General features: G+C 40.2%; 1 protein-coding gene across 4 annotated transcripts in view; it reads left to right on the top strand.

Moving 5' to 3' along the window:
* Positions 6178-19942, top strand: part of LOC102187782 (prostaglandin F synthase 1) — a 30651-nt gene continuing 16886 nt past the window's right edge. For 3 of the 4 annotated variants that reach the window (XM_005688136.3, XM_018057325.1, XM_005688135.3), the window contains exons 1-3: positions 6178-6310; positions 8809-8976; positions 18479-18595. In XM_005688136.3, coding sequence (XP_005688193.1) covers positions 6227-6310; positions 8809-8976; positions 18479-18595 — 369 coding nt within the window. In that variant the 5' untranslated portion in view covers positions 6178-6226. The remainder of the gene's footprint in view (positions 6311-8808; positions 8977-18478; positions 18596-19942) is intronic. The other variant, XM_005688137.3, reaches the window with a different exon arrangement.

The raw sequence follows: 19942 nt of genomic DNA, 5'->3' as shown, positions 1-19942 counted from the left end.
CTGTGGGGACAGGATGATGGTAAGCTCCAGGTGATGATGGCCCTGGTGTTTGATCACCTGGGCTTTGGTTACGGTTCCTGCTTTTGTTCCCTCCCCTCCGTGTCTCAGAACCACCACCTGTTCTTCTTCATCTTTGTATTCTTACACCTACCGGATCTCAGAGTTTGAGGGAACTTGAAGGCCAGTAACAATCAGAGGATAAGTGTGATCAGATCACAATAGGAATAAAGTGCTACATCAATAAACATCATATTTTTATAGAAGGAGTTGATAATAATGTATAAGAAATGCTCAGATTCTCAAATAAGCGTTCAAGGAGCTCTTTTTAGGTAACATGCATTTCAATATCTGCTGAGTGTTCATCCAATCCATCTTCAATAAAAACACAGTCTTCATGTCCTGAAGTAAGTACATCTATTGTTCTTGATCTGGTAACTAGAAAAGTCTTCTCACTATAGTGTTTATGACTTCCATCCACAAATTCAGATGAGTGGGAAGGAAGCACAGTTTTTCATTTCAAACATGCTCTTTCATGGAAAGGGTGGCTGAAGAACATACTCTATTCTAGATACAGAACCAAGACTTGGGAGTATCCCCATCATCAGGGACTTAGCTCCACAGAAATACCCACTGTTGCAAGTCCTTTGTGCATTCAAGTCCAGCTGCCTGAATGGTGGTCAGCTCAGCTCCAGGGAAAAAGAGAGTTACTGCTTTGAGATCTCAGCATCTAATTATTGATATAAAAGAGAAACAAGTGAAAAAGTTTTAACATAATGGCCTATACGAGTATGTGAATGGAGGACAGCTTGGGGCCATGCTGGGAGAAAAGACCTCCACTTCAGAAGACCCTTTTCTTATTCTCCAGACCACAAAGAGTCTCTCTTAGACAGTACCTGGAAGGTTTCACGTGAATTTTGGCATTCACAGCAGAAACAGGTATCAAGGACTATTGTTCTAATATACAGATATTCAAGTCATTTATCTTATTATTTGTTCACAAACTCTTGAAGTCGCTTTCAGTAAAGACTGTGGTCTTCATCTCTAAAACATCTTTAGTTCCCCCTTTCAGAGAAGAACCCTGACCTTGCATGCATGACACGTCCAATGTACACAACAGATCTGGTATATCAGTGGAAGGGAGCTCATTCATTCCTCACCATCCAGCAAACCCCAGATTTACTGTCACATGTATGTAACAATAAAAAGGTATGGCATTTTCTGTACCTCAGCATTTATTTGCCACAGAAACTGTATGTCCTGCAGAAAATAAAGTAAAAAAGAGTCTGTGATCTCCTGGTTTTCAGAAATTAATTAAAACAATAACTGCTGTCCCTTTCCAAAGCATGGAAAACTGCCCATGACTGAGGTCTGCAAAGGAGTAGAGGTAAAAATACAAATGATCTTAATCACAGACATACTCGAGGTGAAATGCCATGCTGATGGAGCGACAGCATCAGTTATACTCCTCAACATCCTGGTGCGTATATGTTAACCAATGTTATATTCTCTTTCTGTATTGACCCCTTCAACACTCTGTAATGCTCTTCAGTGCCCTTTGTTATAGACTGTATTTTAGAGTTTATTTTGTCTGATATGAGTATTGCCACCCCCTACTGTCTCATCATTTTCATTTTTGTGAAATGTCTTTTTCACCCCTTTGCTGACAGTCTCTGTGTCTAAAGACACATAGCTCTGCAGTGAGTCTCTTGTAAGCAGCATATAGATAGATTTGTGTTTTATTATTATTATTATTATTTAATCAATCAGCGAATCCATCTTTTGACCAGATAGCTTATTCCATTGGCTTTTAAGGTGATTATTGATAGGATTGTACTAATTGCCATTCTGTTACTTGTTTTCTGTTTTCTTTCCCCTAGTTTTGTGCCATTCTTTTATTCTTCTTTGCCTGGCCTCTTGATGAAGGTAAAAGAGGAGAATGAAAAATCTGGCTTAAAACTCAACATTTAAAAACAGTTTATGGCATCTGGTCTCATCAGTTCATGGCAAATGGATGGGGGGAAATGAAAATAGTGACAAAAATCACTTGGAGTTTTCTTGGGCTCCAAAATCACTGGGGACAATGACTGTAGCCACAAAATCGAAAGACACTTGCTCCTTGGAAGAAAATCTAAAACAAAACTAGACAGTGGATTAAAAAGCAGAGATAACACTTTGTCAGCAAAGGTCCATCCAGATAGTCAAAGCTATGGTTTTTTCAGTAGTCAAGTACAGATGTGAGAGTTGGACCACAAAGAAAGCTGAGCACTGAAGACTTTATGCTTTCCAACTGTGGTGCTGGAGAAGGCTCCTGAGAGTCCCTTGGACTTCAAGGAGATCAAACCAGTCAATCCTAAGGGAAATCAACCCTGAATATTCTTTGGAAGGCCTGATGCTGAAGCTGAAGCTCCAATACTTTGGCCACTTGATGTGAAGAGCCAACTCATTGGAAAAGACCCCGATGCTGGGAAAGATTGAAGGCAGGAGGAGAAAGGACCGACAGAGGATGAGATGGTAGGGTGACATCACCGATTCAATGGACTTGAGTTTGAGCAAACTCCAGGAGATGGTGAAGGTCAAGGAAGCCTGGCATGCTTCAGTCCATGGTGTCACAGGGTCAGACGTGACTGAGCAACTGAACAACAGTGACTTGTGGTTTAAAGATTTTCTTTAGTTGTATGCTTGTGTTCCTTTCTCTCTCATTTTTGTGTATTGATTGTAGATTTTTGACTGGTGATTCCTGTGGGGTCCATATATGTTAAATTCAAGCTATATGTCCTCATTTTGATTTGATAACTATTTAAGTTCAAACACATTTTAAAAGATTTGCGTTTTTTACTCTCCTCTCGCACATTTTGTGTTCTTGATGTCATATTCTTCCTTTCCTATAAACTCTTACTTCTTGGTGGCATCTTTTTTTCCACTTAGAGAAGATCCTTTAACATTTCTTTTCTGATTATTTTATTATTGATAAATTATTTTAGTTTTTGCTTGTCTGAGAAGATTTTTTAGGTCTCCTTCAATTCTGAATGATAATCTTGTAGGTTATCTTGCATTTTTTTCCTTTTGGTATTTCAGAAAGATCATGGAATAGTCTTCTGCCTACATAGTTTCTGCAGGAAAATCAACCAATAATCTAATGGGCTTTTCCTTGTCTGTGACATGTTTTTCTCTTGCTGCCTTGAGAATTCTCTATCTGTAACATTTACCGTTTTGACTGTGATACATCTTGGTGTGCGCAGCTTTGGTTTTATGTTGTTTGAGACTCTCTGTGATTCCTGCATCTGGATAATTTTTCCCTTCTTTGGGTTCTGGTTATTTGGGGTCAGAATTTCATCAAATGTCTTTTCTGCCCCTTTCTCTCTCTCTTCCTTCTGGGACTCCTAGAATGTGGATATTAGTATACCTGATGTTGTCCCAGTGGTCCTTTAGACAGTTCTTTTTTTTTTAATTAAAGGATAATTGCTTTACAATGTTGTGTTAGTTTCTGCTGTACAACAAAATGAATCAGCCATGTATACATAGGTCCCCTCCCATTGGAGCCTCCCTCCCATTAAACTATTCTCTTCTTTAAAATTTGCTTTTCTTTTTGCTGTTTTTATTGCATGATTTCAATAGTGGTATCTTTCAGATTACTTCTGAATTCTGTATCACCTAGCCTGCTATTATTTCTTCCTAGTGTGTTTTTCCCTTTGAGTTATCATATTCTTCAGTTCTGACTGGTTATTGTTTTTAATATTTTCTAGTTATACTTCTTAATACTCTCATTGTGTTCATCTATTTTTCCCTTGTGAAGTTAGAATTCTTATTACCAATTCTTTGAAATATGGTACATTATTTTGTTGAGTTATCTGTCTTATTAGCTATTTTTGCAGGACTTTTTTTTTTTCTTATTCTTTAACTTGAAACAAATTTCTCTGTCTTCTCAATTTGGCTAACTTCCTCCAACTGTATGAAATTAGGTGAAGAAGTTACCTGTACCAGTCTTGCAGGGGTGTTCTTGCGTGGACATGTCCCTGTGCAGTCTGTGTGCTTGGAGGCTTTGGGACAGAGTTGGAGCAGAGTGGGCCAAGGTCATGCCTTCCCCAGGGTGTACTGGCAGCTGGCAGTATGGTGGGAAGTAGAAAGGGAGGCTAGATCCAGAGCCAAGTGTGAGCAGAGGCTTTTCTTATGCTCTGTGGCTGTCCACACCCTACTGGACCAGGCATGTCCCAAGGCGCTGAAGCAGAAGCCCTAACTGTTGGGCTTAACTTGGTTCCACCTTGTAAGTGTGCACCCCTCTCCCCTACTCTGGCACCTTTGCCCCAGAGGGTAGCAGAGCTGGAGGGGGGCATGCTGGAGCAGCCCCTGGTGCGGGTGGCCGTGCCTGTGGTGCAGCCCTGGCACACCGTCAGAGCCTCAGACCCTGTTCCTCTGGCCCCTCTCTGACGGCCACCCTGCCCCATCCAAACATCCTGCTGGTCTGAGCTGGCTCTGTACACCCTCCAACCCCACTGCCCACTCTGCCCAGCATGGGCAGCCCTCGCCCCAGGGGGAGTGACCTGGATCCAGAGACAATGAGGGGGCATCTGTGGGCCAGGGGGCACACAGGCTGCCCAGTAAACTGGCTGAGTCCTGGGTAGCATCTGGCTGCCCCCTCAGTCTGTTCCAGGAGCAGGAGTGGGTGCGTGTCTCAGGAGAGGAGTCAGGTTCTCACGCCTGCTGTGGGTCCCCCTGGGTTCACAGTGGCTGCGGGGCCGTGACCTCCTGGGGTCATCCCAGGGCTGCAGTGCCCAGTGCGTGGTGTGCGCGGGTCTCTCCAGGGAGGACCTCCAAGCCCCTGTTCCTCAGCTCCTGCAGGAGCTGAGCTCAGCATCCTGTCCTCTTGCCCACCTGGAGCTCCTCCCCAGGACAGTCTGTGACACTCACTGTGCACTAAGTGTGGCTCCTCTGATTGTGCAGAAAGAGCTGGTGCCGGTTTATTTTCTTCCTTTCCTGGACCATGGTTTCCACTCTTTCTTTCTTTATTTCTTCCTCCCTTTCTGTTTTTCTTCCTCCCTCGTTCCCTCCTTTCCCTCCTTTCTTCTGTGTCAGGTGTGAATGTTCTTGTGTGTCTGTGTGTGTTCATATTGGCTATTTGAAACACGAGGCAAATACTTGCTCTTGGCAGACTTATTCCTTGTCCTGACTAGACTTAGCTAGTTGGTTTCCCATGCTCCTACTCCTGGGATCAGCCAAACAGGAAAATTAAGGGCAACTCAGTTCATTCCTGAGTCAACATCTTGCCCGGCCCATTGGGTAGCTTTCTGATTCTCCTGAATTTGTGACTGTTTTTGAATGCCTTACTATCCCCAAAACCACATACCAGTTCTACTCAGGGTTTTATTAATATATGGTCTTGTCTATTTCTCCACCCTTAATCCTTTGTCCCTGGCATCGTATATGTATATATATACATATATACATAGCTTTCCCTGCAGGGGACTTCCTTATAACTCAGACAGTAGAAAATCTGCCTACAATGCAGAGACTCTTGTTTGATCCCTGGGTCAGGAAGATCCTCTGGAGAAGGGAATGGCAACCCACTCCGGTATTCTTGCCTGGAGAATCCCATGGACAGAGGAGCCTAGCAAACTACAGTCCATGGGGTGGCAAACAGTCAGAGACGAGTGAGCAACTAAGCACAGCACACATCACTAAGCACTTTGCTGAAATGCCTGCCTTTAGTATCCTTTCCAGGGTTTCACCCTTCTCAGGTCTGTAAAGAAAAATAATTTGCTGTTGGGAAATACAAAAAGGCAAATTTCTTTTTATTTGATGTTTTGATTCTTTATTAAGGGATTACATTTTGAAACATGCTTATTAATATTAAACACTTTTAAATTGTGTGATTTATATATGTGTGGGTGTTAATACTATTTCAGCTGATGTTGGATCAAGATTGGGCTTCATAATCAGAAAAATGAAATGATTGTTATGTGGAAGTTTCCATGCAACATATGGTCAATAATTGTTAGCCCATCTCATCATTATATGATACTTAAGGTTATACTGATAAAAAAAAATCAAACGAGTTAACTGACTTCAGTCTTCTTCTACCTCCAAATGTACTGGTTTAATCATGCTCCTCCTCCTACAACGTATCAGCTAACACTGGACAGTGCAGCTGGCATGTTAACTTCCTGTTATTTACAACCTCTGAAGGCAGAAGAAAAAATCAGAGTCTGCTTACTCAGAAGAGCAACAAGCAATGGATCCCGAAAGCCAGAGGGTGAAGCTTAATGATGGCCACTTCATTCCTGTCCTAGGATTTGGAACCTATGCACCTGAGGAGGTAAGAGTAGTGGTTTGGGGTTGAGATATAATATAAATAGTAGTGGATGTGACATGAGTATAAGGGGACTTGGGTTGCTAAGCACTGAGCTCTTGTGTGACCCTGGGAGGATCACATGGTTTCACTAACTGGGAGAGAACATCCAGTCTCCACTCTGCATTAGGGTCTGAGGCTGTGCTCACCTGCAGATTACTCTGGGTTCCCCTCCAGTTTCCAGCTTATCAAAAGAGGTGAGACTCAGCTGTCAAGAACACTGACTGTCAGCTGCTTTGCTTTGAGGGAGATTGCAATGGTTTCTCTGTATATTTCATTAATTCCAGAACTCTTTCCTCTTTCCAAAAAGACATGACCCAGAGAAGTATTTGAGGAAAAATTTCCTGAAGATGAGGTGACTGAAAACTAATGGGAAGAATTGCTTTTCTACTGTGGGGTGCCTGCTCTGTGCCAGGCAAGACACACTAACTGTGTTTTGCCTTGTACTTCTGTTTCTGCTTGGAAACTTCTCCTAATGGAAGCTTTAGTATCATTTGAAGGGATAAGCTACTCTCTTACACCCAACTTTGAATTCTTGGAATTTTCAGCTTCTTTTTATTATAGTCTGCAATACTCAGGCATAAGAGGTACTAGTGGACACGTCTCTAGACCTGATGCCAGAAAGTTTGCTGTCCATCTTGTCTTTAGAGTAGGTAGTTGTGACAAGGGACTGGTCCTGAAACTTTGAGTCTCACTTTTCTGATTTATAAAACAGAAGATAATATTCAGAGACATTTTGCAGCAGAAGACAGGGCTTGTTTACTTGTAGCGCAAAGTGTGATGAGGAGAGGGAATGGTCCAGGTTATTACTGAAACTCATTTATTCATTCCTTAATACATCCCACAAGGCAAGTGATCTTCAGGAAAACCAGGACTGAGACCCAACGGAGGAAAGTTAGACCAAACATCTACTTCCTTGAAAATAAAAGATTCTGAATTACAGAAACATAAATGCAATGTTCAGTTCAGCTCAGTTCAGTTCAGTTTCTCAGTCATATCCGACTCTTTGTACCCCATGAACTGCAGCACGCTAGACCTCCCTGTCCATCACCAAATTCCGGAGTTCAATCAGACTCACGTCCATAGAGTCAGTGATGCCATTCAGCCATCTCATCCTCTGTCGTCCTCTTCTACTCCTGCCCCCAATCCCTCCCAGCATCAGAATCTTTTCCAATGAGTCAGTTCTTCGCATGAGGTGTCCAAAGTACTGGAGTTTCAGCTTTAGCATCATTCCCTTCAAAGAAATCCCAGGGCTGATCTTCAGAATGGACTGGTTGTCTCCTTGCAGTCCAAGGGACTCTCAAGAACCTTCTCCAACACCACAGTTCAAAAGCATCAATTCTTTCTTGCTCAGCCTTCTTCACAGTCCAACTCTCACATTCATACATGACCGCTGGAAAAAGTCAGCCTTAAAAGGAAAGTTAATCTCACCATTTGCAACCACACAGATGAACCAGGAGAACATTAAATTAAATAAGGCAGGCATAGAGAACAAATATTTCATGATCTTTTTATACGTGGAACCTAAAAAAATTGACTCATAGAAGCAGAGTAGAGACATAGTGCTCAGAAACTGAGGACGAGGCTCTGAAGAATGGAAAGATGTTTATCAAAGCTACAGACCTTCAGTTATAAGATACATAAGGCTCAAGACCTGATGTACAGCTTGGTGACTATAGTTAATAAATCTTAAATGTTCTCACCACACACAAAAGTAACCTATGTGAGGTTATGGATCTTCTGGTAGCTTAATTGTGGTAATCATTTACAATGGATAGTTATATGAGAACATCACTTTTTACACCTTGAATAGATAGTTTTAGATGTAGTCAGTGTGGCTTCACCTGTAGACAGAGGTCTCAAAAGCTTTCACCTGGTTTCTTGATGCTTTTCAAATGAATTGAAGTGACAGTCTCTCAGTTGTGTTTGACTCTGTGACCCCATTGACTGTACAGTCCATGGATTTCTCTAGGCCAGAATACTGGAGTATGTAGCATTCCCCTTCTCCAGGAGATCTTCCCAACCTAGGGATAGAAGCCAGGTCTCCCGCATTGCAGGTGGATCTTTACCAGATGAGCCACAAGTGAAGCCCTTTGATGCTTTTACCATGCCCTCATACTTTGGTTGATTTTGCCCCGGACATCTCACAGTATAATTTGTATACATGACTACAACTTTATTTTGAGTTCTTTGGATTGTATCAGCAAATCACTGAACCTGGAGGTGGGCTTGGGTCCTCTGATGCCTGTGATCAGCCACTGGTCACCTGGGATTGAAAGGTTCCTGGGTGTTCATTTAATCACTGACTAGGAACATTCAGGAAAACTGTCATGGGTTCATCACCACACACTTGCAGAATGAACCAAATGCATGAAGAAAAGTTGGTTCTTGGGATGATCAGTCTCGTGTGTTAGCAATCTCTTAATCATGTGGATATTCAGCTTCTACCTTTGTTACTCATGTAGGTTCCTAAGAGTGAAGCCCTGGAGGCCACCAAATTGGCTATAGAGGTTGGGTTCCGCCATGTTGACAGTGCTCATTTGTATCAAAATGAGGAGCAGGTTGGCCAGGCCATTCGAAGCAAGATTGCAGATGGCACTGTGAAGAGAGAAGATGTATTCTACACTTCAAAGGTGCTGTATGTGGTGTGTGTGTGCACATATGTGCAAGTGATTTGTGAAGGTGACAATTAGGAAATAGGATCGGGAGTTAGGTGAATGTTGTCTGTTGATAAAACTTTTTTGCACATATTTACATCTTAAATCTAGTATCCTCTTCTCTCCCCCCTCCCAAAAAAGAGAGTGATTATAACAATTTCATCATTGCTGTGTTCAAATTTTAAATTTAAAGTCACTTTACTTCTCAAAACCTAATAGAGCAGTGTGATTTAGTATGGGCTAATGAATCAAACCCATTCACTGGAATGGGTGAACTTAACTCAGATGACCATTAAATCTACTACTGTGGGCAGGAATCCTTTAGAAAAAATGGAGTAGCCATCATGGTCAACAAAAGAGTCCGAAATGCAGTACTTGGATGCAGTCTCAAAAATGACAGAATGATCTCTGTTCATTTCCAAGGCAAACCATTCAATATCATGGTAATCCAAGCCTATGCCCCGACCAGTAACATTGAAGAAGCTGAAGCTGAACGATTCTATGAAGATCTACAAGACCTTTTAGACTAGCACCCAAAACAGATGTCCTTTTCATAATAGGAGACAGGAATGCAAAACCAGGAAGTCAAGAAACATATGGGGTAACGGGCAAATTTGGCCTTGGAGTACAGAATGAAGCAGGGCAAAGGATAATAGAGTTTTGCCGAGAGAATGCACTGGTCATAGCAAACATCCTCTTCCAACAACACAAGAAAAGACTGTACATATGAACATCACCAGATGGTCAAAACTGAAATCGGATTGATTATATTCTTTGCAGCCAAAAAGGGAGAAACTCTATACAGTTAGCAAAAACAAGACCGGGAGATGACTGTGGCTCAGATCATGAACTCCTTATTGCCCAAATTCAGACTTAAACTGAAGAAAGTAGGGGAAACCACTAGACCATTCAGGTATAACCTAAATCTAATCTCTTATGATTATACAGTAGGAGTGAGAAATAGATTTAAGGGACTAGATCTGATAGATAGCATGCCTGATGACCTATGGATGGAAGTTTGTGACATTGTACAGGAGACAGGGATCAAGACCATCCCCATGGAAAAGAAATGCAAAAAAGCAAAATGGCTATCTGGGGAGGCCTTACAAATAACTGTGAAAAGAAGAGAAGTGAAAAGCAAAGGAGAAAAGGAAAGATATAAGCATCTGAATGCAGGGTTCCAAAGAATAGCAAGGAGAGATAAGAAAGACTTCATCAGCAATCAATGCAAAGAAATAGAGGAAAACAACAGAATGGGAAAGACTAGAGATCTCTTCAAGCAAATCAAAGATACTATGGGAACATTTCATGCAAAGACGGGCTCAATAAAGGACAGAAATGGTGAGGACCTAACAGAAGCAGAAGATATTAAGAGGAGGCAGGGAAAAAGATATTCCACACAAACAGAGACCAAAAGAAAGCAGGAGTAGCAATACTCATCTCTGATAAAATAGACTTTAAAACAAAGGCTATGAAAAGAGACAAAGAAGGCCACTACATAATAATCAAAGGATCAATCCAAGAAGAAGATACAACAAGTATAAATATATATGCACCCAACATAGGAGCACTGCAATATGTAAGACAAATGCTAACAAGCATGAAAGGGGAAATTAACAATAACACAATAATAGTGGGAGACTTTAATACCCCACTCACACCTATGGACAGATCAACTAAACAGAAAATTAACAAAGAAACGCAAACTTTAAATGATACAATAGACCAGTTAGACCTAATTGATATCTATAGGACATTTCACCCCAAAACAATGAATTTCACCTTTCTCTCAAGTGCTCACAGAACCTTTTCCAGGATAGATCACATCCTGGGCCATAAATCTAACCTTGATAAATTCAAAAAAATAGAAATCATTCCAAGCATCTTTTCTGACCATAATGCACTAAGATTAGATCTCAATTACAGGAGAAAAACTATTAAAAATCCCAACATATGGAGGCTGAACAATATGCTTCTGAATAAGCAACAAATCACAGAAGAAATAAAAAAAGAAATAAATTATGCATAGAAATGAATGAAAATGAAGACACAACAACCCAAAACCTGTGGGACACTATAAAAGCAGGGCTAAGAGGAAAGTTCATAGCAATACAGGCATACCTCAAGAAACAAGAAAAAAGTCAAATAAATAACCTAACTCTACACCTAAAGCAACTAGAAAAGGAAGAAATGGAGAACCCCGGAGTAAGTAGAAGGAAAGAAATCTTAAAAATTAGGGCAGAAATAAATGTAAAAGAAACAAAAGAGATCATAGCAAAAATCAACAAAGCCAAAATCTGGTTCTTTGAAAGGATAAATAAAATTGACAAACCATTAGCTAGACTCATAAAGAAACAAAGAGAGAAAAATCAAATCAATAAAATTAGAAATGAAAATGGAGAGATCACAACAGACAACACAGAAATACAAAGGATCATAAGAGACTACTATCAGCAATTATATGCCAATAAAATGGACAACGTGGAAGAAATGGACAAATTCTTAGAGAAGTACAACTTTCCAAAACTGAACCAGGAAGAAATAGAAAATCTTAACAGACCCATCACAAGCATGGAAATTGAAACTGTAATCAGAAATCTTCCAGCAAACAAAAGCCCAGGTCCAGACGGCTTCACAGCTGAATTCTACCAAAAATTTCAAGAAGAGCTAACATCTATCCTACTCAAACTCTTCCAGAAAATTGCAGAGGAAGGTAAACTTCCAAACTCATTTTCTATGAGGCAACCATCACCCTAATACCAAAACCCGACAAAGACGCCACACCAAAAAAAGAAAACTACAGGCCAATATCACTGATGAACATAGATGCAAAAATTCTCAACAAAATTCTAGCAATCAGAATCCAACAACACATTAAAAAGATCATACACCATGACCAAGTGGGCTTTATCCCAGGGATGCAAGGATTCTTCAATATCCACAAATCAATCAATGTAATTCACCACATTAACAAATTGAAAAATAAAAGCCATATGATTATCTCAATAGATGCAGAGAAGGCCTTTGACAGAATTCAACATCCATTTATGATAAAAACTCTTCAGAAAGCAGGAATAGAAGGAACATACCTCAACATAATAAAAGCTGTATATGACAAACCCACAGCAAATGTTATCCTCAACAGTGAAAAACTGAAAGCATTTCCCCTAAAGTCAGGAATAAGACAAGGGTGCCCACTTTCACTGCTACTATTCAACATAGTTCTGGAAGTTTTGGCCACAGCAATCAGAGCAGAAAAAGAAATAAACGGAATCCAAATTGGAAAAGTCTCACTGTTTGCAGATGACATGATCCTCTACATAGAAAATCCTAAAGACTCCACCAGAAAATTACTAGAGCTAATCAATGAATATAGTAAAGTTGCAGGATATAAAATCAACACTCAGAAATCCCTTGCATTCCTGTACACTAATAATGAGAAAGTAGAAAAAGAAATTAAGGAAACAATTCCATTCACCATTGCAACAAAAAGAATAAAATACTTAGGAATATACCTACCTAAAGAAACTAAAGACCTATATATCGAAAACATAAAACACTGATGAAAGAAATCAAAGAGGACTCTAATAGATGGAGAAATATACCATGTTCATGGATTGGAAGAATCAATATAGTGAAAATGAGTATATTACCCAAAGCAATCTATAGATTCAATGCAATCCCTACCAAGCTAACTGAGGTATTTTTCACAGAACTAGAACAAATAATTTCAAGATTTGTATGGAAATACAAACAACCTCTAATAGCCAAAGCAATCTTGAGAAAGAAGAATGGAACTGGAGGAATCAACCTGCCTGACTTCAGGCTCTACTACAAAGCCACAGTCATCAAGACAGTATGGTACTGGCACAAAGACAGACATATAGATCAATGGAACAAAATAGAAAGCCCAGAGATAAATCCACACACCTATGGACACCTTATCTTCTACAAAGGAGGCAAGAATATACAATGGAGAAAAGACAATCTCTTTAACAAGTGGTGCTGGGAAAACTGGTCAACCACTTGTAAAAGAATGAAACTAGATCACTTTCTAACACCACACACAAAAATAAACTCAAAATGGATTAAAGATCTAAACGTAAGACCAGAAACTATAAAACTCCTAGAGGATAAAATAGGCAAAACACTCTCCGACATAAATCACAGCAGGATCCTCTATGATCCACCTCCCAGAATACTGGAAATAAAAGCAAAAATAAACAAATGGGATCTAATTAAAATTAAAAGCTTCTGCACAACAAAGGAAACTATAAGCAAGGTGAAAAGGCAGCCTTCTGAATGGGAGAAAACAATAGCAAATGAAGCAGCTGACAAACAACTAATCTCAAAAATATACAAGCAACTTATGCAGCTCAACTCCAGAAAAATAAAAGACCAAATCAAAAATGGGCCAAAGAACCAAATAGGCATTTCTCCAATGAAGACATATGGATGGCTAACAAACACGTGAAAAGATGCTCAACATCACTCATTATCAGAGAAGTGCAAATCAAGACCGCAATGAGGTACCATGTCACACCAGTCAGAATGGCTGTGATCCAAAAGTCTACAAGCAATACATGCTGGAGCGGATGTGGAGAAAAGGGAACCCTCTTACACTGTTGGTGAGAATGCAAACTAGTACAGCCACTTTGGAGAACAGTGTGGAGATTCCTTAAAAACTGTAAAACAGAACTGCCTTATGACCCAGCAATCCCACTGCTGGGCATACACACCAAGGAAACCAGAATTGAAAGAGACACATGTACCCCAATGTTCACTGCAGCACTGTTTATAATAGCCAGGACATGGAAACAACCTCGATGTCCATCAGCAGATGAATGGATAAGGCAGCTGTGGTACATATACAAAATGGAGTATTACTCAGGCATTTAAAAGAATACATTTGAATCAGTTCTAATGAGATGGATGAAACTGGAGCCGATTATACAGAGTGAAGTAAGCCAGAAAGAAAAACACCAATACAGTATAGTGACACATATACGGAATTTAGAAAGATGGTAATGATGACCCTGTATGCGAGACAGCAAAAGAGACACAGATGTATAGAACGGACTTTTGAACTCTGAGGGAGAGGGAGAGGGTGGGATGATTTAGGAGAATGGCATTGAAACATGTATACTATCATGTAAGAAACGAAGTGCCAGTCTATGTTTGATACAGGATACAGGGTGCTTGGGGCTGGTGCATGGGGATGATCCAGAGAGATGATATGGGGTGGGAAATGGGAGAGGGATTCAGGATTGGGAGCTTGTATACACCCGTGGTGGATTCATGTCAATGTATGGCAAAACCAATACACTATTGTAAAGTAAAATAAAGTAAAAAAAAAAAAAGAAAGAAAGAAAGAAAGAAAAACAAACAAACAAAAAAAAAAGAGGTGGCAAGAATACACAGAAAACATGTGCAAAAAAGATCTTTAATCACCAAGATAGTCACGATGGTGTGATCACTCACCTAGAGCCAGACATCCTGGAATGTGAAGTCAATGGGCCTTAGAAAGCATCACTATGAACAAAGCTAGTGTAAGTGATGGAATTCCAGTTGAGCTATTTCAAATCCTGAAAGATGATGCTATGAAAGTGCTGCACTCATTATGCCAGCAAATCTGGAAAACTCAGCAGTGGCCACAGGACTGGAAAAGGTCAGTTTTCATGCCAATCCCAAAGAAAGGCAATGCCAAAGAATGCTCAAACTACTGCACAATTGCACTCATCTCACACACTAGTAAAGTAATGCTCAGAATTCTCCAAGCCAGGCTTCAGCAATATGTGAAATGTGAACTTCTAGTTGTTCAAGCTGGATGTAGAAAAGACAGAGGAACCAGAGATCAAATTGCCAACATCCACTGGATCATAGAAAAAGCAAGAGAGTTCCAGAAAAACAGCTATTTCTGTTTTATTGACTATGCCAAAGCATTTGACTGTGTGGATCACAATAAAATGTAGACAATTCCGAAAAAGATGGGAATACCAGACCACCGGACCTGCCTCTTGAGAAACCTATATGCAGGTCAGGAAGCAACAGGTAGAACTGGACATGGAACAACAGACTGGTTCCAAATAGGAAAAGGAGTACATCAAGGCTGTATATTGTCACCCTGCTTGTTTAACTTACATGCAGAGTACATCTTGAGAAATGCTAGACTGGAAGAAGCACAAGCTGGAATCAAGATTGCCAGGTGAAATATCAATAACCTCAGATATGCAGATGACACCACCCTTAAGGCAGAAAGTGAAGAGGAACTAAAAAGCCTCTTGATGAAAGTGAAAGAGGAGAGTGAAAAAGTTGGCTTAAGTCTCAACATTCAGAAAACGAAGATCATGGCATCTGATCCCATCACTTCATGGGAAATGGAGAAACAGTGTAAACAGTGTCAGACTTTATTTTTGGGGGCTCCAAAATCACTGCAGATGGTGATTGCAGCCATGAAATTACAAGATGCTTACTCCTTGGAAGGAAAGTTATGACCAACCTTGATAGCATATTCAAAAGCAGAGACATTACTTTGCCAACAAAGATCCATCTAGGCAAGGCTATGGTTTTTCCAGTGGTCGTGTATGGATGTGAGAGTTGGACTGTGAAGCAAGCTTAGCGCTGAGAATTGATGCTTTTGAACTGTGGTTTTGGAGAAGACTCTTGAGACTCCCTTGGACTGCAGGGAGATCAACCAGTCCATTCTGAATCAGATCAGTCCTGGGTGTTCTTTTGTTGTTGTTGTTGTTGTCTTTCATTGATTTAATTTAGAATAACTTTTTACTAGTTTTAATAGCGAATCTTAAAGTTACAAATTGTTTCATATCCTAGTGAACCTGAATTTTATGAAAACTATTACCACTAGAGTTATTTTAAATTTTTTAAAATATAAATGTGTTTATTTTAATTGGAGGCTAATTACTTTACAATATCGTATTTGTTTTGCCATACATCGATATGAATCCGCCACAGGTTTTCTTTGGAAGGACGGATACTAAAGCTGAAATTCCAATCCTTTGGCAACCTAATGTGAAGAGTTGGCTCACTGGAAAAGACTGTGATGCTGGGAGGAATTGGGGGAAGGAGGAGAAGGGAACCACAGAGGATGAGATGGATGGATGGCTTCACTGACTCAATGGACTGAGTTTGAGTGAACTCAGGAGTTGGTGATGAACAGGGAGGCCTGGTGTGCTGCAGTTCATGGGGTTGCAAAGAGTCGGACACGACTGAGCGACTGAACTAAACTAAACTGAACTGAATGAATCAAACAGAAAGAAGTATGATTAGATTATAGTTTTCTTATCATCTGGGAGACTTTCTCAAATTTCTTCACATTCTGAATCTCAGATCTCAGCTCTATCAATAAGAGGGCATTAGGGCTTCACTTTGTATATTATACAAGATCTAGCCAAAGTGTGCAGAATTATGTTCTGCACATATTAATATGTTCAAAGCATCTTCCCATAGGTTCAGTTCAGTTCAGTTCAGTTCAGTCGCTCAGTCATGTCCGACTCTTTGCAATGCCATGAATTGCAGCACTCCAAGCCTCCCTGTCCATCACCAACTCCTGGAGTTTACTCAGGCTCATGTCCATCGAGTCAGTGATGCCATCTATCCATCTCATCCTCTGTCATCCCCTTCTCTTCCTGCCCCCAATACCCCCCAGCATCAGAGTCTTTTCCAATGAGTCAACTCTTTGCATGAGGTGGCCAAAGGATTGGAGTTTCAGCTTTAGCATCAGTCCTTCCAAAGAACACCTAGGACTGATCTCCTTTAGAATGGACTGGTTGGATCTCCTTGCAGTCCAAGGGACTCTCAAGAGTCTTCTCCAACACCACAGTTCAAAAGCATCAATTCTTCAGCGCTCAGCTTTGTTCACAGTCCAACTCTCACATCCATACATGACCACTGGAAAAACCATAGCCTTGACTAGATGGACCTTTGTTGGCAAAGTAATGTCTCTGCTTTTGAATATGCTATCTAGGTTGGTCATAACTTTCCTTCCAAGGAGTAAGCATCCTGTAATTTCATGGCTGCAATCACCATCTGCAGTGACTTTGGAGCCAAAATAAAAATAAAGGCTGACTCTGATTCCACTGTTTCCCCATCTATTTCCCATGAAGTGATGGGACTGGATGCCATGATCTTCGTTTTCTGAATGTTGAGCCTTAAGCCAACTTTTTCACTCTCCTCTTTCACTTTCATCAAGAGGCTTTTTAGTTCCTCTTCACTTTCTGCCATAGAGTGATGTCATCTGCGTATCTGAGGTTATTGATATTTCACCTGGCAATCTTGATTCCAGTTTGTGCTTCTTCCAGTCCAGCATTTCTCATGATGTACTCTGCATATAACTTAAATAAGCAGGGTGACAATATACAGCCTTGACGTACTCCTTTTCCTATTTGGAACCAGTCTGTTGTTCCATGTCCAGTTCTACCTGTTGCATCCTGACCTGCATATAGGTTTCTCAAGAGGCAGGTCCGGTGGTCTGGTATTCCCATCTCTCTCAGAATTTACCACATTTTATTGTGATCCACACTGTCAAAGGCTTTGGCATAGTCAATAAATCAGAAATAGATGTTTTTCTGGAACTTTCTTCCTTTTTTCAATGATCTAGGGGATGTTGGCAATTTGATCTCTGGTTCCTCTGCCTTTTCTAAAATCAGCTTGAAGATCAGGAAGTTCATGTTTCAAGTATTGCTGAAGCCTGGCTTGGAGAATTTTGAGCATTGCTTTACTAGCATGTGAGATGAGTGCAATTGTGCAGTACTTTAAGCATTCTTTGGCATTGCCTTTCTTTGGGATTGGAATGAAAACTGATCTTTTCCTGTCCTGTGGCCACTGCTGAGTTTTCCAGATTTGCTGGCATATTGAGTGCAGCACTTTCACAGCATCATCTTTCAGGATTTGAAATAGCTCAACTGGAATTCCATCACTTCCACTAGCTTTGTTTGTTATGATACTTTCTAAGGCCCCTTGACTTCACATTTCAGGATGTCTGGCTATAGGTGAGTGATCACACCATTGTGATTACCTTGGTGATTAAAGATCTTTTTTGTACAGGTTTTCTGTGTATTCTTGCCACCTCTTTTTAATATCTTCTGCTTCTGCTTGGTCCCCTAGGTAATGTAATGCTAATTAATCTGAGAAAATTGACTGTTTGATCAAATTAGACTGTTTGTCCTCTGACACTCTTTCAAACACAATTCTGATGATGGGCTTGGTAACTTTTGATAACGTTATTTATATCTTGATTCATTTCATTTTTTTGTGAATAGTGGAATGATGATAAATTCAAATAATAAAGTTTACATGGGTAGGTTAGACTTAAAATTGAACTCTAGAAGAAAATGGGCATTTTTTTTAGTGGACACCCATTTCTATCCAATAGAAAATGTCTAATTATTGAGTGAAATGAGACAGACAAAATTAGCTACAGTGTTCATTTCACACAACTTCCCTTTTTTAACCTCTGCAGCTTTGGTGCACTTCCCTTCGACCAGAGTTGGTCCGACCAGCCTTGGAAAAGTCACTGAAAAATCTTCAACTGGACTATGTTGATCTCTATATTATTCATTCTCCTGTGTCTCTGAAGGTTAGCAATCTGCTTTTGTATTCAATCATATGTATTTTTTTTTCTCGCCTCAGAGTGCTTATAAACTTGGATGGATGGTTGACTTAAGATTTTCTTAGTAGGTTGAAGAGATGATTACACTAGAGTAGAATCCCCTAAATAATCATTTCTGATCATCTTTTTACTGAGCTTCCTTGAATCCTTAATTCTGTTACATGCCTCCCAGAGAAAGGTGTTCAACAATAATCTCATATGCTTTGCTCAAAAACTTGGGAAAATATAAATGGGCATTTTTAGCACACAGCTCTGATTATGATTTCTGAATCTCTTGGGTATTTCATGAACACAGTTTGGTACAGAGTGATGAGCAATGCCTCTGCCTCACACTTGCACAGACTGAGTTGTTCCCCCTTTCACTCTTTCAAGAGGAGCAGCTTTGGTGGTTCTACCTTTGGGTGGGTCTAAACCTCCCAGCCTTTAGAGGGACTTGAGAGACATTGCCTACACTGTTGCCTGACTTCACAATGAGGATTATAGAATGCACTTAGCCGTTAAGAACTGCCATGTACACCCATGGCGGATTCATGTCAGTGTATGGCAAAACCAATACAATATTGTAAAGTAAATAAATAAATAAATAAAACTGAGATTTAAAAAAAAAAAAAAAAACTGCAATGGGAATGTCCTGGCAGTCCAGTGGTTAGGATTCCATGCTTTCACTGCTGAGGCAAGTCAAGTTGAGGGAAGGAGTTCATTCCTGTTCTGGGAACTAAGATCCAGCAAGCTGTAACCAAAAACAAAACAACAGCATCAACAAAACAAATGTATTACGTAGAACTCTTGATTTTAAGTTACAGAAATCTACTCAAGCCACCCTATGCAGAAGAGTCTATTTGACTATGTAGATGGCATATCCCAGCCATGGATAGAGTTAAGGATTTGCAATACTCTTCAGTAATGTAACCCTTTAAAAAAATCCCTTATTCTGTCACTACTCTTGGTTTGCTTTATTTTTACGGAACATGTTCCATTGGTGGCAAATATAGCCTTGGGGAAACTCAAGGTTCATATTCATGAAATTTGAGAGCATGTCTGGATCTTCTACATTCCGTATCCACCTAAACAGAGTCTTGCTGGTTCATGTGCCTGTCCTAGCACATCAGATGCCCAGAGGGAAAAGAAGTCTGATTATCTAGCCCAAATCAAGTTTGCAATCTTTAATCTGGAAATAAAGCCATGTAGCTTACTGCCATTCCCAGCACAAGAGAGGCATTTTGCAAGAGCAAAGTATAAGGGGCAGAAAAAAAGTTCACATAAGTCATTGATAATTCCCATTACAATGTATGAAAATTATTTTCATTAAAACAT

Source organism: Capra hircus, chromosome 13 (assembly GCF_001704415.2).
Source record: "Capra hircus breed San Clemente chromosome 13, ASM170441v1, whole genome shotgun sequence".
Classification (NCBI taxonomy): domain Eukaryota; kingdom Metazoa; phylum Chordata; class Mammalia; order Artiodactyla; family Bovidae; genus Capra; species Capra hircus.
This window is presented reverse-complemented; position numbering and strand designations above follow the sequence as displayed.